The sequence below is a fragment of the Aphidius gifuensis genome, linkage group LG4 (genome assembly GCF_014905175.1).
Source record: "Aphidius gifuensis isolate YNYX2018 linkage group LG4, ASM1490517v1, whole genome shotgun sequence".
In the NCBI taxonomy this organism is placed as follows: Eukaryota; Metazoa; Arthropoda; class Insecta; order Hymenoptera; family Braconidae; genus Aphidius; species Aphidius gifuensis.
Window position 1 is genome coordinate 17,030,473 of NC_057791.1, and position 15,183 is coordinate 17,045,655.

Sequence of the window (15,183 nt, forward strand, 5' to 3'; positions counted from 1 at the left end):
TTTTCTTAGTTTTTTAAAACAATGTACCCAGTGAACAAACCAGCATCACATTATTAATTACGAGGGACTCATTTTACCACTGAAAAAGAAGCTTTTGCATATTATTACTTGCACTTTATGCACTTATATACATCTCACGTTACTTGTTATAATAAATATATAAAATCTAGAGTTGTACAAATTGTATAAGAAAACAGGAAACTTGAAGGTTTCATCAAGTACTTGGTGGTTTCTTTTGTTTTTATCAAAAAGTTACCCTCAGGTGACCTGTACACTATAAAGCTTTTTTTTTTATTCATTTTAACAATGTATATAAAATATAAAATGAAAACTTTTGAGTTACTTTCAATTCAATAAAATCCTTTTATTTACACTTGTAAAAATATTGAGGTATATTCAATTCATGACTTTCAAAGTAATTCAATTCTTTATGACAATTTTATTTTTTTATTCTCTACTTTTATTGAAGCTTTTTTGAATAACCCTGTATTTTAGCTATCCTAATTATCATTTGTAAGATGACATATATGTAAATGTGTTATTCAGAGCATGTTTGATTACTTATACTCTCTGAATATTATTTGATTGGAAATACCAAATTTATAGGCTGTAATTATCCAAGTATTCATGATTTTGTGTGGTTGATTTTCGCCAAATTTCATATGCACAACTAAACGAATTTTAAATGAACCATATAGTTCATACATCCTACTACTAAGTTACAAACATCTCATAAAATAACTAAAAAGATTCAACTTTTTCTTATACTATTTCTCTCTTTCTTATTTTGCTCATACAAATATATATTTAATGAATGATAAAAGACAATTAACACATTCTTTATTTCTTATCTACATCGTATATATAAACTGATCATTTTTATTTTAGGTTTATTCATATGTGACCTTAATGTGACTTATTTTTTTATCCTTTTTCAATTTTTTGTTTCCCTTTTTTTTTTTTTATCTTATTTATGTTTAAATTCTGATAGTGAATTGAATTAATAATATATATTTTTATGAGTAATTTAGTTGGTTTTTTAAAAAAGGCAAATGAAAAAAAAATATTTTAGATAATAAAAAAGATTGACATTTATAATTCACAAGTCTTGTTAGTGAGCAAATAAAAAACATTTGATTTACGTATTTGTAATTTTTATGTTTGTAAAAATAATGATCCATTTGGCTTAGTTAAGTCTAGACAATGTAGATACATGATGAGAACAAGGAACACTTTGAGCTTAATGAGCAACCTCTCGTTTGCCTTGCGGACAAAAATTTTTTCACTTGACTTGTGTAAAAATAAAAATAAAAAAAACTCTTCATACTTGGAATCTAGAATTGTTTGAAGTATAATCATTATCTTGACATGCTTTTTTTTTTCATTTTAAATATATACTCAACGTATATTCCAAGAATATATAGTAATAAAATAAATAATAACTATATTGTTTGATTAATCAAATATTATTTTGATAAACATATAAATATAAAATTCAATTAGTCATGTTATTATGAGATGGATTCAACAACTGATAATTTGCTGCATCCTGTTATTTTGATATGACATACTGAGTGTCAAAACAATGAACATTATAGAACATTATAGAGTAGGGAGTTGTTACTGATAGCAAACCACAGGCCTATATGTGAAAGACATATTCTGAAATACTCTTCACAACGACGTGATAGTGAGACTCTCTACGACATCAAAATACGTGATATTACGTCGTAAATAAATAAATTATAATCATCTTCTAAGAGACACAAATAATTTGTGAATAATCATGAATTTGATTGATTTATTTATAACGATTATTGTACTATATGTGATGATTATTACAACACAACAATCATTGATCGATTGGGATGGTAATTCAATTTGTCCAAAAACTGTAAGGTACGTGTTATACTTTTTATTTTTTAAATAATATTTTTATGGAGTTTAAAATAAATATAACTAATTCATAATAATTAATTTTTTTTATCTCTTATTTTAGCCATCAAGTTTCCAAACTAGTTCCATACACAGAAACATATAAAAAATTTTGGAGATATCGAACAAGAACCAACTACAAATGGGAGGTAATTATCATAATATTATTATTTTTTTAAATTAAAAAAAATGTTTGTATCTTTTTTTTTCAAGTATCACACTGAGTGGATCTCGGAAGATGCATGTTGCAATGGTTATAAGGAACAAAGTGGTGAATGTTGGCCTGTTTGTAATGGAGGTGATGGTTGTCAACATGGATTATGTATTCGTCCAAATCAATGTAATTGCGACGTTGGCTATAAACTTGTGACAGTCAATCAAGAACAAAAATGTTATCCCGAGTGTTCAAACTGCATCAATGGACAGTGAGTATTACTAAATAATTATTTAGTAATTTAAATGAAATATAAAAAATAATTAAAATTTAATGACGTTTATTAAGGTGTACAGCGCCTAATGTTTGTAAATGCAATGATGGTTATGAGAAATCATTAACAGGATCAGATGAATGTCGTCCAAGTTGTAAACCTCGTTGTCCATATATGTCAACATGTCACGAGGGAAATAAATGCATTTGTATGCATGGTTATACACTTGCTAATGTTACAGTAAAATTATTACCAGATTCGGCAGATTATCGTTGCAAGCCTGTTTGTTCACCAGAATGTGATGAAAATAGTTTTTGTTTGGCTCCTGGTGTTTGTATGTGTAATGCTGGCTATGAAAAAAAACGTGTAAATGGTATTAAATCATCAAATGAATGTGTACCATATTGTGAAACTCCATGTGGTGATCATAGCACTTGTACTAAACCTGATTTTTGTGAATGTAATGCGGGCTATGCTCCACTGAGTAATAAAGATGACGACGACCAACTTGCATCTACAAATATATCAGCAAACAAATGTGTTCCAGTATGTCTACCATCATGTGGAGAATTTGGTCGTTGCCAATCACCAAATTCATGTGTATGCAACCAAGGATATAATTTAATACTCGGTCATGATAATAAAACATCACAAACAACAGTGACATGTGAGCCACAGTGTGATCCACCATGTGGAATTAGAGGTAGCTGTATTGCACCACCAAGTAAATGCTCTTGTGAAATTGGCTGGAAATTGAAACATACTATTGGTAAAAATTTAAAAAATATATCATACTGTGAGCCACACTGTGAATCATGTCCAAAATTTTCAGTTTGTACTAAACCAAATGAGTGTGAATGTCATCATGGTTATGAAAAAATAACTGATAATTTAAATATAACAAGTTGTCGTCCAGTATGTGATAAAATGTGTATCAATGGAATTTGTGATACTCCAAATGTTTGTAAATGCAATGATGGATATATTTTAGATACTGATGATCCATTTAATTGTGAACCAAATTGTGGTTTTCCAGGTTGTCAAGGAGGCCATTGTACAGCTCCTCAAGTTTGTACATGCAATGATAAATATCGTCCATCAAAAATTAAGAATGTTTGTGATCCAATATGTAGCCAGTGTGATAATGGTACATGTATTGCTCCAGAATTGTGTATTTGCAATGATGGTTTTGTTAAAAATTCAACTGATCATTGTGAACCAAGCTGTGATGACAAGTGTTTCAATGGAACTTGCACAGCTCCATTTACTTGTGAATGTGATCCAGGATATACAGCTTCAAATTCAACAAATTCAACAAGTATGTGCCAGCCATTTTGTCAATCAGGCTGTCCAAATGCAACTTGCATTGGTCCAAATGAATGTCTTTGTATTGATGGTTTTATAAGAAATGATAATGGTGATTGTATACCAGACTGTAATGAGCTGTGTAAATTTAATAATTTAACTGTTGGAAATTGCATAGCACCAAATCAATGTACATGTTATTCTGGATATGTTTTTAATAATACAACTGAAAGTAGTGAACAATGCCAGCCACTTTGTACAAATTCTTGTGTCAATGGACAATGTATTTCACCAGAAGTTTGCAAATGTAATGATGGTTATATTCAAGATAATTTAAATGGAAGTATTTGCAATCCAGTTTGTAATATAGACTGTGGTTATGGTGACTGTCTTGGACCTGATCAGTGTGTTTGTCACGATGGTTTTATTCAAATGAATAATACAAATTTTAAAAATCAAACTGGTCCTTGTGTACATCCATGTCAACATGAATGTGGCTATGGAAAATGTAACACTGATAATCAAACTTGTGAGTGTGATTATGGCTGGACTGGTGAATACTGTAATACAACTAAATTATGTGGATTAATTCGTACTGAAAATGATATTGATTATCATAAATGGTAAGTTAAAAAAAAAATTAAAAAGTTAGATAGAATAACTTGTTTATTATCTTATTTTTAAAGTATTTTTTCTCTTTATCAATTTTAATTTAAATCAAGTAAATATTAAATCATGACATAATTTATCTTGAATAAAGTAAAAGAAATTGATAAGTAAAATCAGATAAAAATTTCTTTGTTCATTGTTCTAAAGTTTTAGAGCTTTTGATGTCTGTGATTTAATGCACTATTTTATTGAACTAAAGAATTGTAGAATAAGAAATGAATCATTGAATTATTTATGTACTTTACAAAGGTATTTATATTGATCTTGAATCGTTTCAAACCATCTAGAATTTTTTATTTTTATTTTTATTCTATTTTTATATTAGTTTACAAAGGGTAATTTGATGATAAGAACCTTCACACTATTGATTATTTTGTTTACTGATTGTCTGTGTTCAAGTATTCATTCTTCAACCAATAAATTATTATTCTATATATTTTTTATTTATTTATTCTCAATAATATTATTTATTTTTATTTGGTTTATTACTATTACTTTTTTTCCATTCTATTAATTTTATTTTATTCATGACAAAAGAATAAATGAAGACAGCAAACTGGATAAATTTACGAGTGTCATAAAAGTACACCAAGCGAATCACAAGTAACCATCACGATTGCATACATTTTTTATATTGATTTTAGTGTATATATATTAATAAAACTTGATATAAATTATCTAACATTTGTTGACATATATTTCTGTAGGTTTGCTGATAAAAATGAAATGAATGACACAGCCGGATATCTAGAAGCTGTTAAATGGCAAGGACCAATGTGTAATGAAATGTGTTATTCTGATGATGTCAACAATACAAAAAAATGCTTTCATTTATCAACTGACGAGGAACAATTTAATAATGCAACTTCAATCATTTGCTTTATCAATAATGGTACGTCAAAATATAACTGACATTAAACGATTTAAAAAAAAAAATCAAATTTATATATTTTTTTAAAATTTATTTTCAGCTGCAATATGTAATTTAAAACAAGTATCTATTAATAATCAACTAGCATCAGGAGTTACTTTTGGAATAATTATTTTTGTTGTTGGAATTATCAGTATGATTGGTGTAATTCATCTAATCACAAGAAGACGTAAAATACAAGATTATAAATGTAAGAAAAATTTAAATTTCATACTAATTGTTACAAAGAAAAAATAATTTTAACTAAATTTTAATTCAAGTAGGTAATCCACAAATGGTATCAGCAGATTCATCAAGTCGTGGAAATTTATTAAAACAATCAGAATTGGCTGATTCACTTCTTCAATTCGATGAAAATTCATACCTTTAGAAAAAACAAAAGAAAAAAAAATTATTAAAAATTTAAAAAATCAATGATTTTTAAACTTAAAATATCTAATTTTATAATTTATAAAAATAAATATTAATAAGGTAATAAAGATTAAATTTTTAATTAATATTAAATCTACAATTTACTGGTTTTAATATATTTTTAATTATTTTATTTTTAATGTATGACAAGTCGCTTCTGTTCTAAGATAATTTTAATGACATGATATTATATTTTTATTTTTTAGTATCTTTGTTTGAACTTAACATTCACAAATATAGCAATAAAATGACTCACCAATGAGTTTGGTTTGATGATAATATCATCGTCATTGTGGAATTTGGTCAGACTGATCATCTCATCAAAGTCATGACAGTCGCCTGCATCCTGTCATTCAGATATGAGCGCAGAAATGCAATATGAAGTAGAATGATACTGATAACATACTGTATGTATTTTAGCTCGTATTTATGTACTAAGTACATATTCCAAAATACACTTAATAACAACTGTGATATTGAGAATCCCTTGGACATTAAATCAAGTGATATTTTATCGTAAATAAACCATCAATAATCATCGTCTATACGATATGCTTTGTGAACAATCATAAATTTAATAATTCTCTTGATAATGATAATTTTGTTGTACATAATCATTATCACAACTCAACAGACTTCAATTAATTTTAATACTCATTTGATTTATCTATACAAACCACAAGATACATGTCATACATATTAAATTTTATTGGAGAAAATTATATTTTTTTTTTTACTCCATTAAAATGATTTAATCTCTTTGAGATGTTTGAAATATTTTCTATACAAAGTTATCGTGTCATAAACATTTTTATGAAATGGGAAATAAATTATACTTGAAATTAAATTATTAGCTTTATAATTATTCATAAAAGTAGATATTAATAGGGTCATTTAAAATATAAATAGTTTTAAAAATAACACCATATTTTTTAAATTGTATTTTAAAAAAATTATTGTCCTAGTTTTATAATTTACAATTGAGATATATAAAATTTTAAATTTTCTAGTCTTAAAAAAATTAATACAAAAAAAAAAGTATGGTAATTAGGGTGGTACTTATTATTTGCATTAATTAGTACCCACGTGATAGCTAAAAGTTTTACAGTCAAAAAAAAAAAAAAGAAATAGTAAAAAAGTAATAATAAATGAAATCAAGAAACCAAGAACAAAGAAAAAAAAATATACCACAAATATATACCTTGATTTTGTACTGTTAAAAATTTTACCTGAATGTGAGATAAGAAAAGCTTCTCTTCTATCTAAAACAAACCTCGTGAAATCTTCTTTATTTCTTTTGTTTTATTGTTTCACTTTTTTTCCTTCTTTTTTTTTTATTTTAATTCTTATTTTTTTATATTTCACTGTGCTTTCGTTGTTGAAACTTATTCTCCACAACTGACGAGAAAATCTTTTTCACTCACAACTGGATAACTTTTTTACAGTGTAATTATAAAAACAATCGTAATTATATATATTATCTGCAAGTGGATTTTATTCTTTTAAACAAACAATTTTTAAGTTTATCTTAAACTAAAAAATATCGTGATTTTTATGATTGCTTTTATTATAAAAGTAAACACTAAAAAATTATAATAATTTGATGTTACATTTTTTTTTTGTTGTTGTTTTATAAAATAAAAAAAAAAATATCGTTAAAATTACGTCAGACATTTTTTTTTTTTTACTTAAATTGAAAATGTATGAAAATGCCTTACAATTTTTGGATGTTACGAGTATAATCAAACTCATTTTGTCTCGTTGACGAGCCCTACGGCAATGACGACAACGTCCGGTATATCATTGTGATACTCATTAGAGTTTACTCGCTGTGTTATAGCTTCACGAGCTTTTCACTTGAATTTTTTTTTGATATTTTATATCCTTCTATCATCTTCTTTTAATCATCCACTAGTGCTATAGCTTTTTTAGCTTTTTATAAAAATTCTATACTCTTGCCTCGACTGGATTCGAGACTCTTTTTCTAGTTTTTATTTTTTTAATATTTTATTGCCATTTATTTTTGAGCTTCTCTTGTCTGATGGAGTGACCAGATTATCATGTTACATAACTTTTTATCACAATAAAATTATTTTTTAAATATAACAAATATTTATAATTATTATTTTATTATTGAAAAATCATTGAAATTTATAAAATCATTTTTTATATGTCATTTTATTTCATACACAATTTAATTATATATATATTTTTTTGTTTTTATAACTGATAGGTTGTCATGCAGATTGATTGAAATCCAACTATTTTTATCTACGGGTACCACAATGTTTGTTGGAATATCATTGGCATGTATAAGCTGATTACAGAATGAATTTAATCATAAAAAAATTGCAGGTAATTTTTGAATTTCATTCTAATATAATAAATTGATTTTTATTTTTTTTACAATATACATTGTATACGTCATAGGGTGATGTCGATTTATATTATATTAAATTAGAGAAGACTCGATTAAATAGATTAGATTAAATTGATGAAATTCCCAAGTGCGTCGTGCGTGCGTAAAACACATATACACTTCTCCCATTAATACGTAATCGATATACCTTTCTATTTTTCCTAATATTCAATTAATACAAATGCCCATTGGCAATTTGTTTCACTATTTTATTTTTCTTTTCTATCAATTATTTGAGCTTTTTTTTTTGTCTATTTTTCTTGTCACAATTTGACGAAACAAATTGGAACTCGGGTGATTTTTTGTTTAAATTGACATTCATGGATGAAATGGATAAAGTTGTTGAGAGAAAAATAAATTGTGTAAAAATAAGTAAGACGATAAGGAAAAAAAAAAAAAAGAAAAGAAGCAATCACAGTATGCACCTGTCCCTTTAGTTTTTAGTCAACCAAAGCTAAATGGGATTTTATTTAGTTTTACTGCTGATTGGAAGACTTTAAATAAAGTGAAAAACAGACACCAAAACTTTAAATAAAAAAGAAATGTATATACTAAATATTCTTTCCTTCAAATCTGAATTATCAATTGAAAATTATACAACCTAATTTTAAAGTATAATTTAATTTTAAATGTTTATTTTTTTTAAACAGCGAAAGATTATTTCTAATAATTTAATTATTTTTTTATTTTATACAAACTTTATTATTCACGTTAAAAAAGGTAAAATAAAAAATACAAAGGTTAAATATAAAAACAGGCCAGCAAAAGCAAGCTAAAGTTGGCGCATGTAGGAATAGACGTAAAACGATAACCATAATTATTCGGACAATAATTTATCTCTAGACATAAAATATGTTCACCAAAAGCCAACCAAGTTTTTCATATTTATTAATTTTTTTTTCTACTCTTAACTACATGTACAAGAGAAAAAATATAATAATTTTAAATTACAGTGTTTGATTTTTTTTTTATTTCTTTTAATTTAACAAACACGTAAAACAATTTATTAAAAAATTTTTATTTTTTTTTATTTATCCTATATACAATTAAAATAATATTGATAAAAAAATTTAACACCTCAACAATTGTTTTAGAATTATTAACAAAAAATAATGATGATCTATAATTTTCATTTAATTATAAATTATATGGATTAAAATAAAAAAATAACGATACAATCAAAAAAATAAAAAATTGAATGAGAAGTTAGCTTGTGAGAAATAAGATATTTGGAGGGTGAGTTTGTCTAGAAGATAAACTCACCCGACTGTTCAAAATAAAAGAGAGAAAAAAAAAAAAAAAATGTATTGCAATTCCACGCGTGCTCGCCTCAGATAACCACCTATAAGTAGAGATAATGATGAAACACGTTAACACCCACATTGCTACGTAATAAGGGTTCACTTTTTTATTTTTTTCAATTCATTTGTCTCAATTTCTTCATGAAAAGATATAAAAAATAAAAAAATACAAATCTCATTCCCGACTAAATAAACAATTGTTATTTATATAATTATATATATATATTAATAATAATTTAAATTTAATTTATAAAAATTTTATAAATACGTGAAAAATTTTATCAAGTTTTATCTATCAAGGATATTCTGAATAGCATATTGTTCAAGTTTATTCTCGACTTCCAATCTCGTTGTTACCCTCATTTCCTTGACTTTGGTACTAGCTGAAAGAGAGAGAGGATCACAAGACGTCATCATACCCCTTTGTACCATAATTCTCATTCCTCTTATGCTCAATTGCCTTGGTTTCCCGCATGACCCTCTTTTCGGACAATTCTATCTTTAGTATTGTTTCATATCTTCTATCTTTGGCTTTTCATGATTGTGAATTCCAACCACGATTTAACAAAAGGTAGAGAGACAGAAGTGTGCCATTTCCTGGTTTTTCTTTGTTTTCATAAAATATACATGAACAAATTTAGATCTTTTCTTGACAATTTGATTTATATTTTTTGTTTTAAATAATACTTATTTATCATCTTTTATTTTTTCAACAACTTGAATGATAAATTATTGTAAATTTATTTATAGATATATTGGATAATTCTAAATTGAAGAAAAATTATTAAATATTATTTGAAAAAATGAACAAAACATTTGGCTCATTGTGTTTGTTATTTGATAATTTTTTTTTAAATTATACATATCGGATAAAAAAAAAAATAATGAATTCGGTCTGACATTGCTTGACTTGTACTACTGAAAATTTAAACACGTTCAAATTTTTTATCGTTAAATTGATTTGAGATATTTAATATCATGAAAATTTTTAATTTATTCTTTTCTATATTTTTCGCAAACTTTTATGACATTGTTTTATTTTTTTTTCATAGAATGTTTATTGTTCAGCTTGAATAAAATAAAATAACAATTAATCAAAATTTTTTTTTTTATTTTGTTAACTCAACTAAAAATGAGGTCAAATTTATTTTTATTTTTAAACTTAAATTATTTCATGTTACATAATTTTTTTAGACAATATTTTACACCTGAAACAATGCTCATTTTAGACTAAAGGTCATCTATCTTTAATACAAAAGAGATAATAAATAAAAAAAAAAGTAAATAAATCATTGATTTATTTTTTTATTATTTTTATATTTTTAAATTTAAATAAAATTTTATTTACTGAATTTGATTGTGATGAAAAGTTTTATAAATGTAACCATCACAAGCACTCTTCGACAAGTCAATGTAATATTCATGACCCAACGTTGATTGGATGTTTTGATTTGAAGTTTATATACTCCAGAAATTTGTATATTTCAAAAGTTTTCTATTCTCAAAGTTTGCAAATCAAGTTATGTAATTAAGTTAAAATAAAAATATCTAAAATAAAAAAATTTAAAAAAAGTATGGCTATTAACTGGCTAGAGACTCACGACAAAAATCGTACAGTTGTAATTGGACAAGTTAACTGCTTCAAGCCCTGCAAAACTGATACCGTTGTCCAGAGCAATTAACAGAGATTTTAACCCACAAATACATAGCCATATAAACACACACATATAAACATTTGATATTTTGAGGGCTTCCTAGTCTTTTCCTACAAATTGCTTTGTGCATTTGCGGCCAGAAAACTCATTTATACAAACAACAATGAATATAATTCTCTACCATAAAATATAATATTTATTTTTATCTAAAACATCAATTAAATTTATAAAAAAAATATAAACAAAATGATGAAAAACAATATTTTGAATTATCATTAAATTAATCCATAGTGAAATAAAACTTTGTTTGTATTTTTTTTTTAAATATACTGTAAATAAAAAAGAAATAAAAAAAATTACCAATGAGGAGTAAAATAGAGTGAGTAAGTAAAATAGGGATGAGAAGAGTAATATATTCGTGAGCATCGCATGGTTAATTTCATGCATGTGCGCACCGATGGAAAATCGATCGACTGTATAACATCATAGGGATGGACAATGGGAAACGAATCACGAAATTTCCATACTAAGTGGCTTGTACAATGCTACTTGCTATCAGAGAGAGAGAAGAAGAGATATAAAAAGAAAGAGAGACAAAGTGAGGGTACTAGTATTATAGCTGATTTAAATTAAAGAGAAAATAGATATATGATCGAGACAATGAGTTACTAAAATTATATATGACTTATGCAGCGACAAGATCATGTAACATCACATATAATTTACATATGTCAATGATCCACAATGTACTTGCAATATGTGATGTTGTATTATGGCTGTGTATGGATGGTTGAGTTAGGTTAAAGAGAGATAATTGTAGATGGACTATAACCAAACCCCTCCTGACACATTGTGGCTACCCTCACCTCATTAATGTTACAATATAGCAATATATCTAAATTGTGTCGAAGTATGTATAGTTTCAAGTACTAATTACAATTCTATCATTCACCAATGATATTCCCAATAGAATTGAGACAATTTCAAATAATATTATATTTATAATGATCAAGGAAACAAACCCTTGTCAGTATATATTTTTAAAATCCATCAGAATATTTGTAAATAGCTTTTTTATTAATTCCAAAATTATAAATATTATATATTTTTTTCAAGTTTAATTTAACTTGTTTGATGAATTTTGATTTTTTTTTCAAGTCAAATAATTTATCATTCATGAGCTATATATAATATAATAATTTATTTTTTAAATTTTAAGCGTATTTTTGTTTTATAAATTTTGTTTATCTTACGTTATCAAATTTCTTTACATCATATATTAAACTATCAATTTCTCATAGTCTCTAATTAACTCCTTGACTCTTGAATTTACTATATCCCTCAATTTTGTATGACTGAATTCGCACACCGAAAATAAACCTTGTTATCGTCCATTTTGATCACTCGAGTCGACTCTATCAACATCCAATGACTTGCTATTTTCTCATAATATTATATAGTATTTATTCACTAATTGGCGTTAAATTGGAAGCTTGAGCTGTGGACCATTACTAAATCTTACTGCCTTTTCTCAAAATCTTTTGACATCCAGACAAATCTCACTCTTGAGTTGATCGCTTAAACTTTTGCTTTCCAGTTTATTCAGTGTATGAAGATAGCTCAAATTGAATTTGTAGAATAATAAAGCACTTATAATAATATTAAAGAATAGATTTTGTTGAAATAATTTAAGATAACTATAATTAAATTTTCTTATTTTATATGCAATTTTAAACACAACCACATAATATACCAAAAATACATAGAAAAATATTCTATTTATAAATTGTAAATTATTTCATGAAGTAAAAGAATAATGTTAGTTATTTAGTTAAAAAAAAAATAAAATAAATAATGACTGGCACAATGCTGATATCTCTAGTGTATTAAAGATTCAATTAAGCATTTCTGGACGCGTGAAATCGTTCGTAAATGAGGATAGAGAGAAGGCATGAAATTTGGTATGCATTGAGGTGTGTTAAACACAGTAGAAATTGCTGACAAGCAAGTTTACTAAAACGTCGACCTCGTCTGTACTTGAGAACTATATTTTACTCAAATTGAATTTCCATTTGACTTCTCATTTTATATATACATATTTATCTATATATATATCTATTCTATTCATTTCCATTTATAAGCAAATAGTTTAAGCATAAAATTTTATTGACATTAGTTTTAGTTTAGTATATAAAATATTTATACAAAATGTACATTCAGCATATAAATAAACATAAATAATAATAAATAAATTTGTAATTTTATTTTCATATTATTCAACAAAGAAGAAGAAGAAGAAGATAAAGAGGACATTTTGTAATTTTACAGACGGTAGAATATACTTTGTTTATAAAACGACAGCTCAACAACGAGTTGGCATCGTGCTTCATGGGTCATGAATTGAATGGGTAAGTGGTACGCTGTTGATCTTATTGTTTGTTCGACGTAAGCACTCTCCACCACCAAACTCAGAGAGTAGAAGATGAAAGTTTTACTCTTTCCCTCTCTCTCTCTCTCTCTCTCTGCTTCTCTCTACTATGTATATATGTATAAACTAAAAAAGGAATGAGAAAACTATTCACTTTTCTCCTTTGTCATCCAATCACCAACTTGCCAAAAATCTTGACTGTCAAAATGCATAAATTTAAATATTCAACTCACGCAAAACACTCAATTATATGACATTATATATTTCAAACATTTTCATGGTTAATAAAACAATAATCATTTACTTTTTAAATAATTTAATCATAAATTTTCATTGTCATTTAATTTTAAATACCTAGACACAAAAATTATAAATAAAAAAATATTCATTGACTAAATACTGAAGAAGAAAAAGAAAAAAGTAAAAGCTCTTTGAACAGTGGAAATAATTTAATCCAAATTCAGATATAATTTTGGTATTCGATATTTACCACGTCAAAGTGGATACTGTAATCCGGGCCAAATGAGAAGAATGAGAAGATATAAAGTATAAATTATAAAAGATAAAAAGAGATGAAAATGAGTAAGTTGAAACTTGTATATATATAGGTTTGAGGACGATTTTGGTTTGGCACACTATATGCTGGTTAAAAGGGTAAAGAGAAAAGGGGTGTTAGAGTAAAAGGTGAATACTATGGGGAGTGCGAGATAACGAACGATGGCAGCGTTAATTGTGATCGTTAATTCAAGTCACGTCGGAAGGGCTGGCGGCCAAAGCTTATCCCTCTGTCCGCTTGACGAGATGAGAGATAGTTTATAGAGACAAGTTTATATATGTATTTTATATAAGAGAAATGTTTGTCAGTGTTATATACAAGGTAAAAGGGATACACTGAAAAGTAAAAACCACAGCAAAATAAAGCATGGCAATGTCTCATCAATTGTTTTATAATATTACACAACAACGACAATTATCAAAGACCAAAAAAATAAGCTAATAAAATAAATTAAATTTTCAGTTTTATTGAAGTTGTGTATCATTTATATATATATGTATGATTTTAGCGAGTGCCAACGGGTATGACGTATAAATGGAAAGGCGAGCATTTTGTTGGAACACCTGCTGCTAGTAAATCAATAACAGATATGCTGTGTAATTTGAGTTTGAGGACACCAAGAACGAATGTTGTCAACGACAAGGGGAGGGTTAAAGTTTAAGTGGGAGTTTGTGAGGTTGATATCGTAACTCTAAAAGGTGGAAGTAAAGAGGAATCGAGAGAGAAAGAGATGCTTGAAGCCCTGTGGGTGCTGTAAGGTAAATTCTCTTTGGCATTAATAGCTGTTAAATATTGGTTATCCTCTCCAGGGATCTACCTGAAACGCGGACGTAGCATAATTTTGTAATCATGGCGGCAATGATCCTGCTTCTACTCCTCTTACAAGAGCCAATAAACTGTATATATATTTAAACAATCCTCAGTTATGTTGAATAAACAACACAAAAGAATTTAATTCAATTTTTTTTTTTTTACTCCTTCATTATTTTGATGCTTGTATATTATATAATGAGAAAAAAACATTATTATTTATGTTATGTATATATATTTTATGATTATTATTTATTTATTTCTAGAAAAAAAAATGTAATATTGAACTTTGAAGATAGAATAAAATATATATGAATTTTTCATTTTTTTTTTTC

At 26.3% G+C, this 15,183-nt stretch overlaps 1 protein-coding gene and 1 long non-coding RNA gene across 3 annotated transcripts; both read left to right on the plus strand.

The window, feature by feature from the left end:
* The first annotated feature begins 1,481 nt into the window (after window positions 1–1,481).
* Window positions 1,482–5,786, plus strand: LOC122855340 (tenascin-like). 2 transcript variants are annotated; one of them, XM_044156631.1, is made up of 7 exons: window positions 1,482–1,899; window positions 2,000–2,084; window positions 2,149–2,360; window positions 2,438–4,291; window positions 5,045–5,229; window positions 5,309–5,458; window positions 5,532–5,786. In XM_044156631.1, exons 1-7 carry the CDS (start codon window positions 1,787–1,789, stop codon window positions 5,636–5,638), a joined length of 2,706 nt encoding a protein of 901 aa, XP_044012566.1. In that variant the 5' UTR covers window positions 1,482–1,786; the 3' UTR covers window positions 5,639–5,786. The 2 variants fall into 2 exon arrangements, with proteins under 2 accessions (XP_044012566.1, XP_044012565.1); XM_044156630.1 differs by having other exon boundaries at window positions 1,483–1,899; window positions 5,529–5,776.
* A 2,081-nt stretch (window positions 5,787–7,867) lies between these two features.
* On the plus strand, window positions 7,868–14,945 carry LOC122855341. Its single transcript, XR_006374059.1, has 3 exons — window positions 7,868–8,034; window positions 13,343–13,462; window positions 14,547–14,945. It is a non-coding gene; the product is annotated as an uncharacterized LOC122855341 (long non-coding RNA).
* Window positions 14,946–15,183: the final 238 nt, after the last annotated feature.

Coding starts and splice junctions, on each gene's coding strand:
- LOC122855340 (XM_044156630.1), top strand. CDS start 1,787: ATGAATTTGATTGATTTATTTATAACGATTATTGTACTATATGTGATG. Junction 2,361..2,437: donor TCAAACTGCATCAATGGACA/GTGAGTATTACT, acceptor ACGTTTATTAAG/GTGTACAGCGCCTAATGTTT. Junction 5,230..5,308: donor CATTTGCTTTATCAATAATG/GTACGTCAAAAT, acceptor ATTTATTTTCAG/CTGCAATATGTAATTTAAAA.